The following is a 19,417-nucleotide window of genomic DNA, read 5'->3' on the forward strand; positions in this document are numbered from 1 at the left end:
AAAATTACACTTCAATTCCAGCTTCGTTTTTTTGTTTTGTTTATTTTTTAATGACTCTAACTCTTTTACCATTAATCCATTACAAAGGTGTAAACTTCACAAACAGTTAATCTGTTAATTCTGTTCAAAGTGAGCAGAATTAAACGTTATATCATGATAAAATCCAGGTTTTGTGATATGAAGAATTATTGCACATAAAAAAGTTATTCTTCCCCTGCCAAAACAATGTTCAGTCCTATTTTGACTTCATGTGGGATTCATTTAGGGAATGAGGAACACTATGTTCTAAATTTCGAGACAGCTTCAGTTGTTTGGGAAGGTTTTACAAAAATGTTCCAAAGAATTAAAATTTGGAACAAAACTCAGAAATCTCAAATTGTTAAAATACATTTTTATTCAGATCTGTTTTTTGTCAGTCTAATTGAAGGAATTATCTCATTACAAGGTTCCTTGTTTCAAACATCCTCACCAGATGGGGATCAAGGTTTAGTTGAAAATGTTTCTTTGATTTACAGAATTTCTGAACTGAATTGGACACTAAACCGTGTTTTGTATTTGATACTCTGGAGTTGTGCTCTGATTCTCTGAGAATAATCAAACTGTTGATTTACTGACATGAAAGAAAAGCGGCTCTCTGAGTTATTCCAGTCTTAGAGAAGAACTAACCAGATCCTGAAGAAGGCCTGAACATGTGTCATCATAGGGTTATATTTCTATATTACAACTACATTTATGATATTATGAAATGCAGTCTATCCTGAGGCCTACACTTCATACAGTCACACTGAAGCTTTAGAAACCTTTACTAAATTGGCTTAAGTCCTATTTAAATGACCGGGACTATGTTGTGTCTATAGGTAAATACACATCTGAACGGATGAAAATCGTATGTGGAGTACCTCAGGGATCCATTCTGGGGCCTCTGCTATTCAACATCTACATGCTCCCCTTAGGTCAGATAATAAGAAACAACAAAATAAAATACCATAGCTATGCAGATGACACACACATTTACATCACCATATCACCAGGGGATTATAGTCCCATACAAACACTGAGTAAATGCATTGAACAAATCAATGACTGGACGAGCCAGAACTTTCTTCAGTTAAACAAAGAAAAAACTGAAATGATTGTTTTTGGAGGAAGAAAGGTTAAAGGTTACTTACTGCTCAGCTCCAATCTGCAATGATGAAATGTTCAAACCAAGCCAGAAACCTTGGTGTAGTCTTAGACTCAGACCTTAATTTCAGCAGCCACATCAAGACAATTACAAAGTCCGCCTCCTATCACCTTAAGAATATATCAAGGATTAAAGGACTTATGTCTCAGCAGGATGCAGAAAAACTCCTCCATGCATTTATCTTTAGCAGACTAGACTACTGTAACGGGGTCTTTACAGGACTCCCTAAAAAGTCCATCAGACGACTGCAGCTCATACAGAATACTGCTGCTCGAGTCCTAACAAGGACCAAAAAAGTAGACCACATCACTCCAGTTCTTAGATCTCTACACTGGCTTCCTGTCTGTCAGAGAATAGACTTTAAAATCCTGCTGATGGTTTATAAAGCACTGAATGTTTTAGGCCCAAAATACATTGCTGATCTGCTACTACTTTATGAACCACCTCGACCTCTGAGGTCATCAGGTACTGGTCTGCTTTCAGTCCCTAGAGTCAGAACGTAACATGGTGAAGCAGCATTTAGTCATTATGCACCACATATCTGGAACACACTCGCTGAAAGCTGCAGGTCTGCTCCAACTCTCACCTCTTTTAAATCAAAGACTAAGACTTTCTTATTTGCCACTGCCTTCCTATCTTAGCTCATTTTAACCCACTTTAAATTAAAATTTTAATGTAATTTTTAATATATTTCTAATTTTCCTTTTCTTTTCTGTTTTATTATATTTGTCATTTTAATTGTGTTCTTTTCTGCTTGTCTGAATGTTTCCAATGCTTTTAATGTTTTAATGTAAAGCACATTGAGTTGCCCTCGTGTATGAAATGTGCTGTACAAATAAAGCTGCCTTGCCTTGCCTTGCCTTACATGAACTTCAGTATTTAATGTATTTAATTCTTCTGTTGTTGTCCCAGGACGTTCTGTACACCGTGTGTAACCCCATCGGAAGTGTGCTTAGGATCGTCATCTTCAAACGAAATGGAATCCAAGCCATGGTGGAGTATCCTTTCTGCGTGTGTGTAACGATGCGTCAGTGTGTGTGTCTGTTGTAAAGTCAGCATCCTCTCCTTGACCCTGCTTGCTCAGATTTGAGTCCATTCAGTGTGCTCAGAAGGCCAAGGCTGCTCTGAACGGAGCTGACATCTACGCTGGTTGCTGTACACTCAAGATTGAATATGCGAGGGTAAGAGACACCACACACACCAGATCCAGAGTGATGCTGGATCACTGACATTAATGCTCTGGAAACTGAAACTTCATCTTAGAAATCACTGACTTTAGCTAAACTGTAGCTTCTGATGAACACTCAAGGAGTTTATACAGCAGAGTGAATACAGTTTTCCCAAAGAGGAATGGTGTGACACGGGGTCCATCCATCCATCCCTCCATCCCTCCATCTGCTCTCTGATTACCTTTGGACAACCATGAAACGGGTTCCAGCTTTTTCTGGAGGATCACAGTGAATGGACTGTTTATAGAGCTGTCTCTCGTCTTCTGACCACTCAAAGGGCTTTCACATCATTAATCAATCAATCAATCAGACTTTATTTGTAAAGCACTTTTCATACAAGGATATTGTAACACAAAGTGCTGTACATAAAAACAATAATGGTAGTAACAAAATATTATAAAATAAAAATCCACCCAACAATCCATATTTGCCAAGTTAAGAATATGATGAAATTGTAATAATAATAATAATAATAATAATAATAATAATAATAATAATAATAATAGTTATAATGATAGTACTAATAATCATAATACAATAATAATAAAACAATATAATAATAATAATAATAATAATAATAATGATAATAATAATAATAATAATAATAATAATAATAATAATAATAATAATAATAACAATAATAGAATAGAATGTACTTTATTAATCCCTAAGGGAAATTCAATAACAATAATAAAATAATAATAAAAGAATATACTAATAAAAATAATGCTAGTAATAATAAAAATAATAATACAAATAAAATAATAAATAAATAAGATAAAAAATAAGTTGTTGACAAAATGAGATAACACTGTCATGGTATCCTAAGGAGGAAACACTGGAGGTAAAATAAGATGTTAAAACTCAAGACAGGAAATTAAACTCACCAAAATAAAATGAATTAATAAAGTTAATAAAACAGTAAAATATTAAACCAGTAAAAGAAACTAAGATGCTACACTAAATGTAAATACAACAAAATAAAAGAGAATTAAATATTAAAATGCTGAGAGGTAATCTGTAAAAAAAAAGATTACATAAGATCTAATTAATAACTAAATAAATAAAAAAATATTTTTCAATAAATTACAAAATAAATACAATTAAAAAATTTAATAGAATAAATATTACATATGTGTCTATAATAATTTAAAATGAGACAGTATATGATTTTAAAATTGGCTTAAATTTGAACTAGATAATAAATAAATAGGTATGATAGAATAAGACCCAGTTAAAAGACTAAAAAGGTTGGTCTTGAGTTTGCTTTTAAAAATGTTGATACTATACTATGTGCAGCCCTCAGATTTTCATGTAGGCTGTTCAACAGATGTTCACTCATTCACACACTGATGGCAGAGGCTGATGTGTAAAGAACCATCAGTATTAACTAATCCCATTCACACACTGATGGCAGAGGCTGATGTGTAAAGAACCATCAGTATTAACTAATCCCATTCACACACTGATGGGACAGCCACCGGGGACAGTTCGAGGTTCAGTGTCTTGCCAAAGAACACTTTAGAATGTGTACAGCAGGAACTGCGATCGAAACCCTAACCCTTTGATTCATATGATGACTGACTCTACCACTGAGCTACAGCTTCCCCTTGGATCAGGATCAGGGAGCTATTCAGGGCCAGATGAGATATGAAATCCCTCCAGTGAGCTCTGGTACCCGGAGCTATTCTAATCAGATGCCTGGACCAAATCGTCTCGCTCTGTTTAAGAATCTCTACTCAGAGCTCCTTGATGTCTAACCCTCTAAGACTGAACAAAGTATCCACCCACGTGACGCAGCTAATGACCATAAGTGAGCCTTGTTGATTGTTGATCTCACAGTCCACTTTATGCACATTATAGTAAAGACCGCAAGAGGCTGGAACCATTTTGCTTGAGGCAGTAGCTCACTCCCCTCTGAGAGAGTCCGCCACAGAGCCATGGCCTCAGATTTGAAGATGAATCTCCTCACTGTGCCTGCTTCACACTCAGCTGCAGAATGCCACAGTGCCCGCTGGGGTTTGGACAACACCCCCAAAGATCTCCCATCAGGGTTAACGTCACTGTGAAGGCTGTGTGCTGCAAGATGTTTAAATAAAGTCTGATGGTTCAGTCAAATCATGAAGGAGGATGTCTTAAGATCTGAAGATGTGCATACTTGTGTACTTTGCAGCCGATCAGTCGATGCTCCTTGTAGTTGGATAGTGTCTGCAGGCTTGTTTGCGATCGTTTTTTCAAGTGATTTTAAGCTAAATTCTCTCTGACTAGATGATTTATAGTGATACTGTCTCTGCAGAAGAGGAGCTGGTGTAAGTCAGAGAGAGGGTGGAGAGAAACAGGAAATCAAAACCGCTTCTTTTCCCCGAACAATCATCATATGATAGAGAGATCTCTTGCCAACAATGAGGATAAACTGACTGCTTTGATAAACAGCCAGTATGCCTGCAGGCAGCACATCCTCTCTGTCAGCATGTCTGAATGTTTGCTTTAATTAGCCGGCGTCACTCTACTACAGCTGGCCAGGTGACAGTGGAGCGTCAGGAGGAGAGGTGTGGCTGTGTTCTTTGAGTCTGAGAGGTGTTTGCTGGTAGATGTCACTGTGAATGAGGGTGCACGCCTGAATTTGAACTTATGGCAGTAGGATTGAGGGTTAGGGTTAGCGTTAGTGGTTAGGGTTAGAAACTGTCTGTTCTCACACTGAAGTGTTGTGGTTGTTTATCATCTGCATGATAATCAGCGTGGATTTCATCACAACTTCCCCTCACGTACGCCAACATGATCAACATGCAGCTCCTCTAACCTCAGGATAACCTAATACATATTAAAGCCAACTGTGAGGCACAAGTGAAGCAAGCATAGGGGCTGTATAGAGCTGTACCACCAGCAGATAACATGCCAGACAAAAGGTCACGTCCTCCTGTGAAAATTGAGGAAAGGAAAATCCCAAAGAGAAAAGAGGAGAGTGTTTGTGTATGGGTCATCTGTGTGAAGGCGAGACAGTCTGCACTGAGAGAGAGAGAGAGAGAGAGAGAGAAGTGGAACTCTTCTTGTAGTCACGACAAACACTTGAGTCTACATATGTTTCAATACTTTATTTGAGATGAAGAAATTACGATTGCATGCTTCCACTTAACTGCCCTATTTTCATGATATCAGTCAATCAATCTTTATTTATACAGCACCAAATCCCAACAAATGTTCTCCTCAGACTCTTTCCAAACAGAGCAGGTCTAGACCGTACTCTATGTTCTATTATTAACAAAGACCCAACATCAAGACAAGATAAGATCCAGTCCCTTCTTACAGACTGGACTCAGTCTGATCTCATCTTAATCCACCATGAGCAGAGCACTTTGCAGCATTTAGCAAGTTACAGTGGCAAGGACAAACTTCCTTTAACAGGCAGAAACCTCCAGCAGGACCAGACTCATGTTAGACACACATCTGCTGAGACCGTGTTGGAGAGAGGGATAGAGGGAGATGAAGAGAGAGAGAGAGAGAGATGATAGTGGTGAGACAGATAGTAGTAGTTGTAGCAGCTGGAGTCTGGCACGTCCACAGCAGCAGAGATCCAGAGAAACCTACCAGACAAGGGAGCTCAGGGACTCCAGAAAGGTCTATGGTTAGGAACTTTAATGGGACAGGAAGAGTTAAAGTAAGAGACACACAGAGAGGAGAGAGAGAGGGAAAGACAAGATCCCAGTTTGTCAGTCTAAGCCTATAGCAGCATAACTAAGAGCTGGTCCAAGCCTGATCCAGCTCTAACTATAAGCTTTATCAAAAAGGAAAGTTTGAAGCCTACTCTTAAAAGTAGAGAGGATGTCTGCCTCCCGGACCCTGACTGGTAGATGATTCCAAAGGAGAGGGGCCTGATAACTGAAGGTTCTACCTCCAATACTACTTTTAGAGACTAAAGGTACGATGAGCAGGCCTGCATGTTGGGAGCGCAGTGTTCTAGAGGGGTAATAGGGCACTATGAGCTCTTTAAGATACGAAGGTGTCTGATCATTAAGAGCTTTGTAGGTCCAAAGAAGGATTTTAAATTCTAGTCTAGATTTTATGGGAACTCCAACACCAGGTCTGGTATCTTAATATGTAGTTTTACAATAAATAAAGTAGGGCCAAGGATGTAGATTTTATGTTGAATATTTAACAGGATCCTGATGTGTTCTTGATCTCTGTATCAACAGCCAACACGACTGAATGTGATAAAGAATGACAACGAAAGCTGGGATTACACTAAACCGTACCTGGTCAGACGAGGTAAGAAGAACTATTTTATTCTTTAATGCACCTTGAAGGGTCACCACAGAGATCCTGTGATGTGTGAAGTAGATCTCTCCTTAGTGCCGTTGCAGGCTTCCTTGTTTTTTTCTTTTCCAAGTCATTTTCTGAAAGTACGAACACTCATTTAAAGTAGTGCGGGACCGCGGATTAAGAGCGTAGTCACAAACAGTTTGGACCGTAGACCTCCATCACACCAAGACTCCTCTGCCTCCCGTCTCTTCATCTCCAATCCAAACACTCTCATACCAGCCGATTACTGGTCTCTCACAAACCTGCACATACCACGAAGAGAGAGAGAGAGAAACGTTGAGGGACAGAAAGAGGGACGGACGTCAGGCTGACCATGCACAGCAGCTTTCTTCCATCTTCACCTCCTGCCACCCAGCAAAAAGAGAGGGAGAAAAAGAGATGGATCTCACTTCTGCTGACCGCCATGCAGCTGCTGCTTCAACATGCCCAGGAGACCTCAGCCCCGTCACTGTCTGCAGGACTCCGATAGATCTATCTAGCTGCTCCGCTCTGTGGTATCAGTCTTCTGTCTGAAGAAGAAGTCTTGCATGGTCTGATGTCTGGTCCACACAGTGTGTTCAAAATGTAAGGGCTTCTGGATTATAAAATCTGACCGTGTGATTATGTAGTTCATATACAACTCAAGGTTTTCTACCACACACATGTGCAGTGTGCTCTAAACTTCATGCTTTGTTCTGAATACAGAATCTGCTTTAACGCTCTCTCTATTTTGAAGCTCTACATTGTGGACCAGACACAAGACTCTGACTGTCAAAAGTTTGGGTATTCCAGTCCATGATATATTAGTCTTATCTGTAGTTTCTGGCACTTTACTCCATCTGAGTTAGGGCTGTCACAATGGGATGTTTTCATTAGACCGACATTAAAAGGCAAAGACAGATACAGTACATCGTGTGGATGCTCTGACGGTGCAAAACAAAACAAACATCTCCCATTCATAGGGTTTGATATGACATTTAGATCCCTCTATTTTGTTGCCTTGATTTTCAATGGAAGGCTGTTCTGCCAAACAAACAAAAAACAAACTGGAAGTATGCAAAAATTATGAAGATATTATTCTTCTAAGTTGTTTAATTTGCACTGATTTATACAATCTTTCAGAATAAGAACTATTCTGTTAATACAGAGCATGTTCAATATTATATAAGTGAAACAATAATGACTAAATAAAATTTAAAAAATCAGGAATGTTTTAGAAGAAACACCTATTTAACTTCTTGAACTACTCTGATCCCCAAAGACATGGGATACTTTTTAGATTTTGATGGTTTGCAAATTATTTATGGTCCATTAAAAACAGACATGACTCTGTAGTGGAAGTCACTGCATTAAAAACAGACATGACTCTGTAGTGGAGATCACTGCATTATAAACAGACATGACTCTGTAGTGAAAGTCACTGCATTAAAAACAGACATGACTCTGTAGTGGAAGTCACTGCATTAAAAACAGACATGACTCTGTAGTGGAAGTCACTGCATTAAAAACAGACATGACTCTGTAGTGGAAGTCACTGCATTAAAAACAGACATGACTCTGTAGTGGAAGTCACTGCATTAAAAACAGACATGACTCTGTAGTGGAAGTCACTGCATTAAAAACAGACATGACTCTGTAGTGGAGATCACTGCATTAAAAACAGACATGACTCTGTAGTTGAAGTCACTTCATTAAAACAGACATGACTGTAGTGGAAGTCACTGCATTATAAACAGACATGACTCTGTAGTGGAAGTCACTGAGTTATAAACAGACATGACTCTGTAGTGGAAGTCACTGCATTAAAAACAGACATGACTCTGTAGTGGAGATCACTGCATTAAAACAGGCATGACTCTGTAGTGGAAGTCACTGCATTAAAAACAGACATGACTCTGTAGAGGAAGTCACTGCATTAAAAACAGACATGACTCTGTAGTGGAGATCACTGCATTAAAAACAGACATGACTCTGTAGTGGAAGTCACTGCATTAAAAACAGACATGACTCTGTAGTGGAAGTCACTGCATTAAAAACAGACATGACTCTGTAGTGGAAGTCACTGCATTAAAACAGACATGACTGTAGTGGAAGTCACTGCATTATAAACAGACATGACTCTGTAGTTGAAGTCACTGCATTAAAACAGACATGACTCTGTAGTGGAAGTCACTGCATTATAAACAGACATGACTCTGTAGTGGAGATCACTGCATTAAAAACAGACATGACTCGGTAGTGGAAGTCACTGAGTTATAAACAGACATGACTCTGTAGTGGAAGTCACTGCATTATAAACAGACATGACTCTGTAGTGGAAGTCACTGCATTATAAACAGACATGACTCTGTAGTGGAAGTCACTGAGTTATAAACAGACATGACTCTGTAGTGGAAGTCACTGCATTAAAAACAGACATGACTCTGTAGTGGAAATCACTGCATTAAAAACAGACATGACTCGGTAGTGGGGATCACTGCATTAAAAACAGACATGACTCTGTAGTTGAAGTCACTGCATTAAAACAGACATGACTGTAGTGGAAGTCACTGCATTATAAACAGACATGACTCTGTAGTGGAAGTCACTGAGTTATAAACAGACATGACTCTGTAGTGGAAGTCACTGCATTAAAAACAGACATGACTCTGTAGTGGAGATCACTGCATTAAAAACAGGCATGACTCTGTAGTGGAAGTCACTGCATTAAAAACAGACATGACTCTGTAGAGGAAGTCACTGCATTAAAAACAGACATGACTCTGTAGTGGAGATCACTGCATTATAAACAGACATGACTCTGTAGTGAAAGTCACTGCATTAAAAACAGACATGACTCTGTAGAGGAAGTCACTGCATTAAAAACAGACATGACTCTGTAGTGGAAGTCACTGCATTAAAAACAGACATGACTCTGTAGTGGAGATCACTGCATTAAAAACAGACATGACTCTGTAGTTGAAGTCACTGCATTAAAACAGACATGACTGTAGTGGAAGTCACTGCATTATAAACAGACATGACTCTGTAGTGGAAGTCACTGAGTTATAAACAGACATGACTCTGTAGTGGAAGTCACTGCATTAAAAACAGACATGACTCTGTAGTGGAGATCACTGCATTAAAAACAGGCATGACTCTGTAGTGGAAGTCACTGCATTAAAAACAGACATGACTCTGTAGAGGAAGTCACTGCATTAAAAACAGACATGACTCTGTAGTGGAGATCACTGCATTAAAAACAGACATGACTCTGTAGTGGAAGTCACTGCATTAAAAACAGACATGACTCTGTAGTGGAAGTCACTGCATTAAAAACAGACATGACTCTGTAGTGGAAGTCACTGCATTAAAACAGACATGACTGTAGTGGAAGTCACTGCATTATAAACAGACATGACTCTGTAGTTGAAGTCACTGCATTAAAACAGACATGACTCTGTAGTGGAAGTCACTGCATTATAAACAGACATGACTCTGTAGAGGAAATCACTGCATTAAAAACAGACATGACTCGGTAGTGGAAGTCACTGAGTTATAAACAGACATGACTCTGTAGTGGAAGTCACTGCATTATAAACAGACATGACTCTGTAGTGGAAGTCACTGCATTATAAACAGACATGACTGTAGTGGAAGTCACTGAGTTATAAACAGACATGACTCTGTAGTGGAAGTCACTGCATTAAAAACAGACATGACTCTGTAGTGGAAATCACTGCATTAAAAACAGACATGACTCGGTAGTGGGGATCACTGCATTATAAACAGACATGACTCTGTAGTGAAAGTCACTGCATTAAAAACAGACATGACTCTGTAGAGGAAGTCACTGCATTAAAAACAGACATGACTCTGTAGTGGAAATCACTGCATTAAAAACAGACATGACTCTGTAGTGGAAGTCACTGCATTATAAACAGACATGAGTCGGTAGTGGGGATCACTGCATTATAAACAGACATGACTCTGTAGTGGAAGTCACTGCATTAAAAACAGACATGACTCTGTAGTGGAAGTCACTGCATTAAAAACAGACATGACTCTGTAGTGGAAGTCACTGCATTAAAAACAGACATGACTCTGTAGTGGAAGTCACTGCATTAAAAACAGACATGACTCTGTAGTGGAAGTCACTGCATTAAAAACAGACATGACTGTAGTGGAAGTCACTGCATTAAAAACAGACATGACTCTGTAGAGGAAGTCACTGCATTAAAAACAGACATGACTCTGTAGTGGAAGTCACTGCATTAAAAACAGACATGGCTCTGTAGTGGAAGTCACTGCATTAAAAACAGACATGACTCTGTAGTGGAGATCACTGCATTAAAAACAGACATGACTGTAGTGGAGATCACTGCATTAAAAACAGACAAGACTCTGTAGTGGAGATCACTGCATTAAAAACAGACATGACCCTGTAGTGGAGATCACTGCATTCAAAACAGACATGACTCTGTAGTGGAAGTCACTGCATTAAAAACAGACATGACCCTGTAGTGGAGATCACTGCATTCAAAACAGTCATGGCTCTGTAGTGGAAGTCACTGCATGGGCTCAATTTGCTTCAAATACCATTAGACACAGTTCATCACTGAACCACAAATGTAGGTCAAAACTGAACCATGCAAAGAGGAAACCATATATAAACATGATCTAGAAACTCTAAAGAGGAGTGGGACAACCCGGCTTGTTATCAGCTCACAGTTCAAAGCCAGTGTCCCTGATGGTATGGGAATCATAAGAGTCCATGTCATGGGGAGCTTCCACATCTGTGAAGGCTCCAGTAATGCTGAACTATATATACAGGTTTAGGAGTAACATATGCTGCCATCCAGACAATGACCTCTTCAGGAAGACCTTGCAGATTTCAGCAAGACAACGCCAAACCACATTCTGCACATATTACAACAGCATGGCTCTGTAGTAGAAGTGTCCAGGTGCTGAACTGGCCTGCCTGCAGTCCTGACTTGTCGCTCATTGATGATATTGTAAAAATGAAAAATATGAGGAAGGAGACTCTGAACTGTTGAGCAGCTGGTATGATAGATCAGGCAAGAATGAGACAACTTTTCACTCAACAATGTGGCCTAACATTTCTGAAACATGTTGCTGCCTTTAAATTTAAAATAAGCGTATATTATATATAGAACAATATAATTATTCAGTTTCAACATTTGATTTGTTTTCTTTGCACTATTGTAATGTAGAGTTTGAGTGATTTGCAAACTGCCAAATTATATGTCCCATATTATTCTTTATACTTTTGCTAATCTTGTGTTATTGATAGAAACAGATGTATTGTGACAGCCCTAATCTAAATCCCCTTTAAACAGCCCTCTGTACATTCAGACATGTGCATGGACGTGCCTTCACATACTGGAGCTCTGACAAAGTGAATCAGTCTTTGATTTATTAGACTGTATCTTTGCCTTGTCTTTAACAGAGCCTGGCAACATAGTACAAAGTGTTTACTGTAAGTCATCTCTGCACAGTCCGGGTGTGTACAGACAACTACTAGAAATGCTCCACTCTTTGTACTGTATGCAGTGTGTAGACAAGGTTTCCTTCAAGATAGTCCAAGACTGTGTTGTGAGATTATGTTGGGATCAGTTCATTCTGAGTTTGATTTGGTGATACTGAGACAGACAATATATGTACACTACCAGTCAAAAGTTTGGAAACACCTTCTCATTCAAGGGTTAATTAATTAATTAACAATTAACAATTAATACTGAAGACATCAAAACTATGAAAGAACATATATGGAATTATTGAATGAACAACAAAGTGTTAAACAAAGCAGAATCTGTTTTATATTTTAGATTCTGTAAAGTAGCCCCCTTTTTCCTTCATGACAGCTTTGCACACTCTTGGTATTCTCTCAGTCTGCTTCATGAAGTGGTCTCCTGGAATGGTTTCTAATGAACATGAGCCTTGTCAAGAGTTCATTTGTAGAATGACTTGCCTTCTTAATGTGTTTGAGACCATCAGTTGTGTTGTTCAGAGGTAGGGTTAGTACACAATAGATAGCCCTATTTGACGACTGTTGTAATCCAGATTATGGCAAAACCAGATTATTTCATAGTTTTGATGTCTTCAGTACAGAGCCCCTAAAGTGACATGGGTAGAAAAAAGTTATTTGATGTGTTCAAGTGTGCAGCAGAAACTAACCCGTGCTCAAGGGAAAAATTTCTTGAGATCACAAGATATTATTGTGTGCTCATGTGAAAGTTTCCCGTGTTCACGACAAAGTTTCTAATGTGCACGAGTTACCAAGTGTGCACTGGAGAAAAACCAGTGCATCGCTGTCTTCCTGTTTCGATCTAAAAATGACAGTACAGGTGTTAGTTGAGCTTTATTTAAACCTTGGGCTTCATTATAAAGACATTACGGCTTTGCTTGCACATCGCCACCGCTTTATTGTCTGAGAACGGCACCTAAAACGTACATTCTGCCACATTGGAGTGTGTTTTGCCCAATGGGATATGCAGTTTATTTCACATGCGCATGTAATACCTTTTCATGCTCACAGGAAATTATTACCTGCTCACAAGAAAGTTTCTTGTGAGCACGCAATAATATTTTGTGATCTCAAGAAATGTTCTCGTGAGCACAGGATAGTTTCTGGTGAGCACGAAGACATATCTAATTATTTTTTTCTGCCCATGTCACTTTAGGAGCTCTGTACTTCAGTATTAATCTACAATGTTGAAAATAATTGAAATAATTAAAAACCATTGAATGAGAAGGTGTGTCCAAACTTTTGACTCTGTAGTGTAAGTATTTAACATTCTTTTATATTTATACATTTGAAATCAAGAGCAAAGGTAAACCATACTGGGCCCTGTGGAGTTTTCTTGTAGGCAAATAAAAGTCGTGTTGGAACTCATCAGACCACACAGAGTGAAGTCATAAACGTGATGAATCCACGTCTTACCTCACCAAACATTTAAAAAAGGACTTTCATTGTTTGAATCCATGTGCACTAGATCACAGTCTTCTTCCTCCCGGCCTTGTTGGTGCATTTCTAACATAACTTTGCACAAGCTTTTAACCACTACAGTAAACTAGTGTGGCACCGCTAGTAGGACATTCACATATGTGCAAACAGGGATGCATCCTTATGCAAACAGCTCCATTGTACCCATCAAAAACTCTGCAAGTTACCTTTCATTTTGGGCTGCTGTGAGGTGTTTAATGCACAATGAGACCTGTAGAACCCCCAACCAACACAGTGAACTGGTCCCAACTCTGTTATCATTAACTATTTACATAAGAACTGTATATCTGTCTGATTGTTTCAAGGAGGCACATTGAAAGGGCACAGACATGGATTAGTAAAGACCGTGCATCTCTTCAGCAAAAAGGATTGCTGGTTGAGTCTGTTCTCTTAATGTCAGGGTTCATTTATTTATCATTGTTCCACACCGGGTTGTGCAATGACATGAGGGCTGTAGTCCTTTGATGCTACACACTAAACTAAATAATGTGTTAGAGGTTGAACTTTAGAGTCGTAGCTTGGTTATTTTCTCCTGGCATCATTTGGAACATCATTCTCATGTTTCTTTGATGTGCAGTGATTGTGTGTGTGTTTTTATGATGCACAGTCAACTTGCTCAAACATGCCCCATGATATTTGTAAAGTTTCCAGTCTATCATTTCTTCTTTTTGTTAAAGGAGAATCTTGGCACAGACATTTCTGTGGTTACAGCCTTCATTCCACATGTGACTCTTTCTCAACATGTCCTCCTCCCATATCCCCCTCTCATGCTGATCCTACCTCTCTTCTCTCATCCTCTTCATTTTTTGCACTTTCATCTTATTTCTTCTAATCCTCTAACTTCCCTCTCTCTGTCATTTGGTTCTCATCTTTTCTCCTTCATACCTCTTGCTCCACCTCTCCCTCTCACTCCTCAGCAGTCTGTTTATCCTCTCTCCTACATGCACATCCTCTCTCCTGCCTTATTTTTCCTCTTTCCTGCTCCCTAATATTGTGTTTGAATGCTTTCACACTTTCAAAACCTGCACCCTTTCATTTTCCTCTTCTATTTTTCTGCAGCCCTTTTCAATCACTGCAGAAAGTCAAATCTATTTGTCCTCATCCAGTCAGAATATCTCATTACAGATGTGACCTTTCCTCAGTGCACAGCCTGTTCAAGGTGGGACTGTAAGGTCTTTAGCATAAAACACAAACAGGCAGAAAGGTGGGGGAGTCATCATCAAACCATTCTGGGTTTCAGGGTAAACGTACAGGAGTGTGCTAACAGCATGGCCCCCTTTTTTTTAGGACTTTGCAGCATTTAGCAAGTTACAGTGGCAAGGACAAACTTCCTTTAACAGGCAGAAACCTCCAGCAGGACCAGACTCATGTTAGATACACATCTGCTGAGACCGTGTTGGAGAGAGGGATAGAGGGAGATGAAGAGAGAGAGAGATAGATGATAGTGGTGAGACGGATAGTAGTAGTTGTAGCAGCTGGAGTCTGGCACATCCACAGCAGCAGAGATCCAGAGGAACCTACGAGACAAGGGAGCTCAGGGACTCCAGAAAGGTCTATGGTTAGTAACTTTAATGGGACAGGAAGAGTTAAAGTAAGAGACACACAGAGAGGAGAGAGAGAGGGAAAGACAGGCTCCCAGTGCGTCAGTCTAAGCCTATAGCAACATAACTAAGAGCTGGTCCAAGCCTGATCCAGCTCTAACTATAAGCTTTATCAAAAAGGAAAAGTTTGAAGCCTACTCTTAAAAGTAGAGAGGGTGTCTGCCTCCTGGACCCTGACTGGTAGATGATTCCAAAGGAGAGGGGTCTGATAACTGAAGGTTCTACTTCCCATACTACTTTTGGAGACTTTAGGTATGACGAGCAGGCCTGCATGCACCACCCCTTCTGTCCTCCCTCTCCTGTTCATTTTCCTCATCCTTCATCTTTTCTATCTTTGGATGCTGTTTACCCTCACTTGCAAAATAAATGATTTAGTTTATTTGATTTTTTATTCAGTGTAAATCTCATCAGTACAGGGTGTGTTATTGGTGTCTAGCATCAAGGACTACACACCTCTTTCCTGTGCAACCCTTGTGGACTGAAATGATGAATGGGTGACCTGGATTCCTTAAAGACCTTCTTAGTTTGGATTTAGGTTTTTAAAATGGTCTCTGACATTAAGCTTGATGAACTGCAGTGTTTGTTTGGGGTGTGTGTTGAGGTTTTGCATGGCTCTTGTTGCTTCAGATCATCTTTCTTTTGTCAACCCCTCTGACAGAGCAGTATATAAATATGAATATTTGTGTTTAACAGAGAGATAAAAGGAGGTGCAGCAGCAGGCTCCCTTAGCTCTGCTGGAGCGACACAGACTGTAGGCTGCTGTAGATTGTCATTTGCCTCCTGACGATGTGCTGGTATAAGCTCTGAGGAGCAGGTGGTGACTCCAGCTGGTACTTACTCAAACCTGCAGGGGACATGTTCTGAGAAATGAATGCTCTTTAAAAGACATCATGGGAGTCTTTGAATATACAATAATGAGAAAATGAGAAAACAAAACGAGTGTAATAATAAGATCATATCATTTATTACAGAATATGTTTGTTACAATATAATTAACAAAATGCTTTCATGTGTTCACTGTTAGCTTCAGTACTGTAGCATTTTCCTCCTGCAGACCCTGAGTCAGAGATATTTGTCTGTCATTCAAAACAAAAAGCTCATGGAAATGTTGTTTAGCATTTAAAGACATCTCAAACACTGTGATAGTGCTTAAACACTTCTAACAGTTTTATTTCACCGTACAGTACTTTATTTATTTATTTATTTATTCATTTATTTATTTATTTATTTATTTATTTATCAGATTGTTCAAATTTTAGTCACTTTTAATTTAATTTAATTTAATTTAATTAATTAATTAATTTTAAGTATATAATCTTATTTTCTTTTACTGGTTTAATATTTTAGTGTTTTATTATCTTAGAAATTTATTTTATTTTGGTGAGTTTAATTTCCTGTGTTGAGTTTTAACATATTATTTTAGCTCCAGTGTTTCCTCATTAAGATATCATGAGAGCGTTTCCTCAGTTTGATCAGTAACTTCTTTTTTCTTTTTTTAAATTTATCTATTTTATTTTCATTGTTATTATTATTGTTGTTGCATACGTTATGTTCTTAACCTTAGGATTTTGGGGTGGGTTTGGGGTCGGGGCTGGGGTTGGGATTAGGATGAGGGGGTCTTTTTATTTTTATATATATCTTTATTTATTTTTATATATATCTTTATTACAGCACTTTGTGCTACAATATCATTGAATGAAAAGCGCTTTATAAATAAAGTCGGACTGATTAAATATTCAGGAAGGAGCAGAGTCTGAGAGACTACGTTTAAACTGAAATGTATTTTCCAATAACCTCAAGAAAAGCTTTGAGTCCAGTTTGCTCCCTGAGGCAAAGGAAGTTGATTCAAATATAAACTGTTCCCAGAGTTGGAATATTTCTTATTATTGATTAAATTTATGCTGAAACAACAAAACTAACATGTGCATAGAATCTCTGTGAACTCTTATTGCTCCGTCGTCCACTTCCTTTGCATCCATTCTGCATTTAGAATTTGATAAACACTCAATGCACTCATGTTATTTATCTGATAACATCTGTTTGTAAATGCTAATATTGTTTTGTTTTTTTATGAACTTTGTTTATTAGAACTTTTTTGTAATTGTAATGCCTTATAATAATAAAAAATAAGACAATACAATTCTTAAATAATAACAAGAAAATAAAAATAAATTGATAAAAAATAAAAGTAAATAAATAATGAATACAAAAAAACAAACAAACAGAAACTTAATGATAATACCAATAATTACCACTATTATTACAATTACAAAGACCATTATACCTAAATTTGCCACAATAACAACAATACAAAAAAAGACGCATATATTATAACAGTATCATTTAAAGTGAAGAGATTTAAAATCTGTGCTCAGTCTGTGGAGATCAAAGCCAGTTCACTGCACAGTAGTTACGCTCAGCTGCGTCTGTGACTAACCAGCTTCTCTGTGCATGTGCAGCAGTGTTCAGTCAGTGTGTGTGTGTGTGTGCATGCTGTCAATCTGTGGTGTGAAGGTCATTGTGAATACTCCACTCTCTGGATTATCCTCAGGCCTTCTCACTTTTCACTGCTGTGGCATCTCTCCTCTAAATGTGTGTGTGTTTGTGTGTGTGTTTTTATATGCCTGTGTGGGTGTGCGTGCGTGCCTGTCTTCACGTGACAAGACTGCAGTGCATCAGCAATCCTCCACGTAAGTGCTGACGTGTTAATGAGCTTGTGAGGGGTGGGGGGGAGTGAGGTAGATGCTCTTTTGTCCAATCAGCTCACTGGGACTGTGAGAAAGTGTCCGAGTCATTTCGATGTGCCTCCACGCAGTCTGAAGATTGTTTGTAGTGTAATGCAAACTGAAATGCTGATGTACTGTGGATTAGAGACAGTGTTGAAATGTGTCACAGTGATGATGTCTTTATTATTATGATGATAATATAATGCAGGTTGATGTTCTTGTTCGTGCTGAGGGAGAAAAAGAGAAAGCTTGATGCCTCACAGGTACTGTCTCTTTCATATCTCTGGTCACCTGACCCTCTCTGTATCATTAAACCTGCTTCATGCTATAGTTTCTGAATAAACCACCTTTATTACTTATTACTCATCTCCATCTTTAATGTGTTAAACCAAAGTGTACTGATGCTCCGTTTCCCAGACTGTGGAATCATAACTCATTAATGTAAAGAAAACCAACTCATTTATTTCAGCATATGAAAAAATGATTATATATGAGGTATATATGTGTGCTTAATGAAGGGTTAAAGAGTGGTTGTAAAGACAGAGGCAGACTTTTGTTTTTATCACACTGTTTTGATGCACAACCTTTCAAACTGTATTTGAAACTCTAATCTCTGAGAAGAAGAGGAAGAAGAAGGCGAATGTGAGAGATTTAAAATAAGACTATATCTATTTCACACTGTTCAAGTATTTCAGCTGTGTGTGAGTGTGTGTGTGTGTGTGTGTGTGTGTGTGTGTGTGTGTGTGTGTGTGTGTTTGTGTGTGTGTGTGTGTGTGTGTGTGTGTGTGTAGTATGTCTAAAACTGCATGACCACCTGTTCCTACAGTGGCTTAAATAATGTTATATGCCGTAATGTGACACCACAGACGCCACAGGCTGCTTTAGACACATATAGATAATGTTTGTATTATTTTATTGATACTTTATGGAAGATATTCGTCCAAAACTCTGACAATTGTTGTGTCTCAGATCTCAGCAATGAATACTTGGAGGGGTAGTAGGGGTTGAAGATATGTTGATTAAGTACACTAGTTGTGATGGCCTGTGGGAAAAGCAAAATCAAGCTGTGTTCATGTCACTTAGAGTCATTGGGATCACGCTTGACCAAAAACTACTCTCAAGATGTCTCTCTCCATGCAGTCAGTTTGTTCTCATAAAATGTGTCCCCACCAACTTTCACACCTCATGATACTTTTTTAGCGTCAACATCAAAACAAGTCAGGGAAATGTATGGTTAGCAGGACCACATGTCCACCCTGAATGGGGTTCTTTTTCTCATAACTACCTGCTAACCATACATTATCCTGCTTATTACTCGGCTACTAACTTAAGATACAAACACGTTGTTAAAAACATTGATTAAAGATGATTTTATT

At 38.6% G+C, this 19,417-nt stretch overlaps 1 protein-coding gene across 2 annotated transcripts in view; it reads left to right on the forward strand.

Moving 5' to 3' along the window:
- Window positions 1-19,417, forward strand: part of LOC117811660 (heterogeneous nuclear ribonucleoprotein L-like) — a 58,517-nt gene that overhangs the window by 22,688 nt on the left and 16,412 nt on the right. For both annotated transcript variants that reach the window (XM_034682069.1, XM_034682070.1), the window contains 3 exons: window positions 2,096-2,181; window positions 2,268-2,364; window positions 6,603-6,675. In XM_034682069.1, the coding sequence (XP_034537960.1) occupies window positions 2,096-2,181; window positions 2,268-2,364; window positions 6,603-6,675 (256 nt within the window). The remainder of the gene's footprint in view (window positions 1-2,095; window positions 2,182-2,267; window positions 2,365-6,602; window positions 6,676-19,417) is intronic.

Source organism: Notolabrus celidotus, chromosome 4 (genome assembly GCF_009762535.1).
Source record: "Notolabrus celidotus isolate fNotCel1 chromosome 4, fNotCel1.pri, whole genome shotgun sequence".
Lineage (NCBI taxonomy): Eukaryota > Metazoa > Chordata > Actinopteri > Labriformes > Labridae > Notolabrus > Notolabrus celidotus.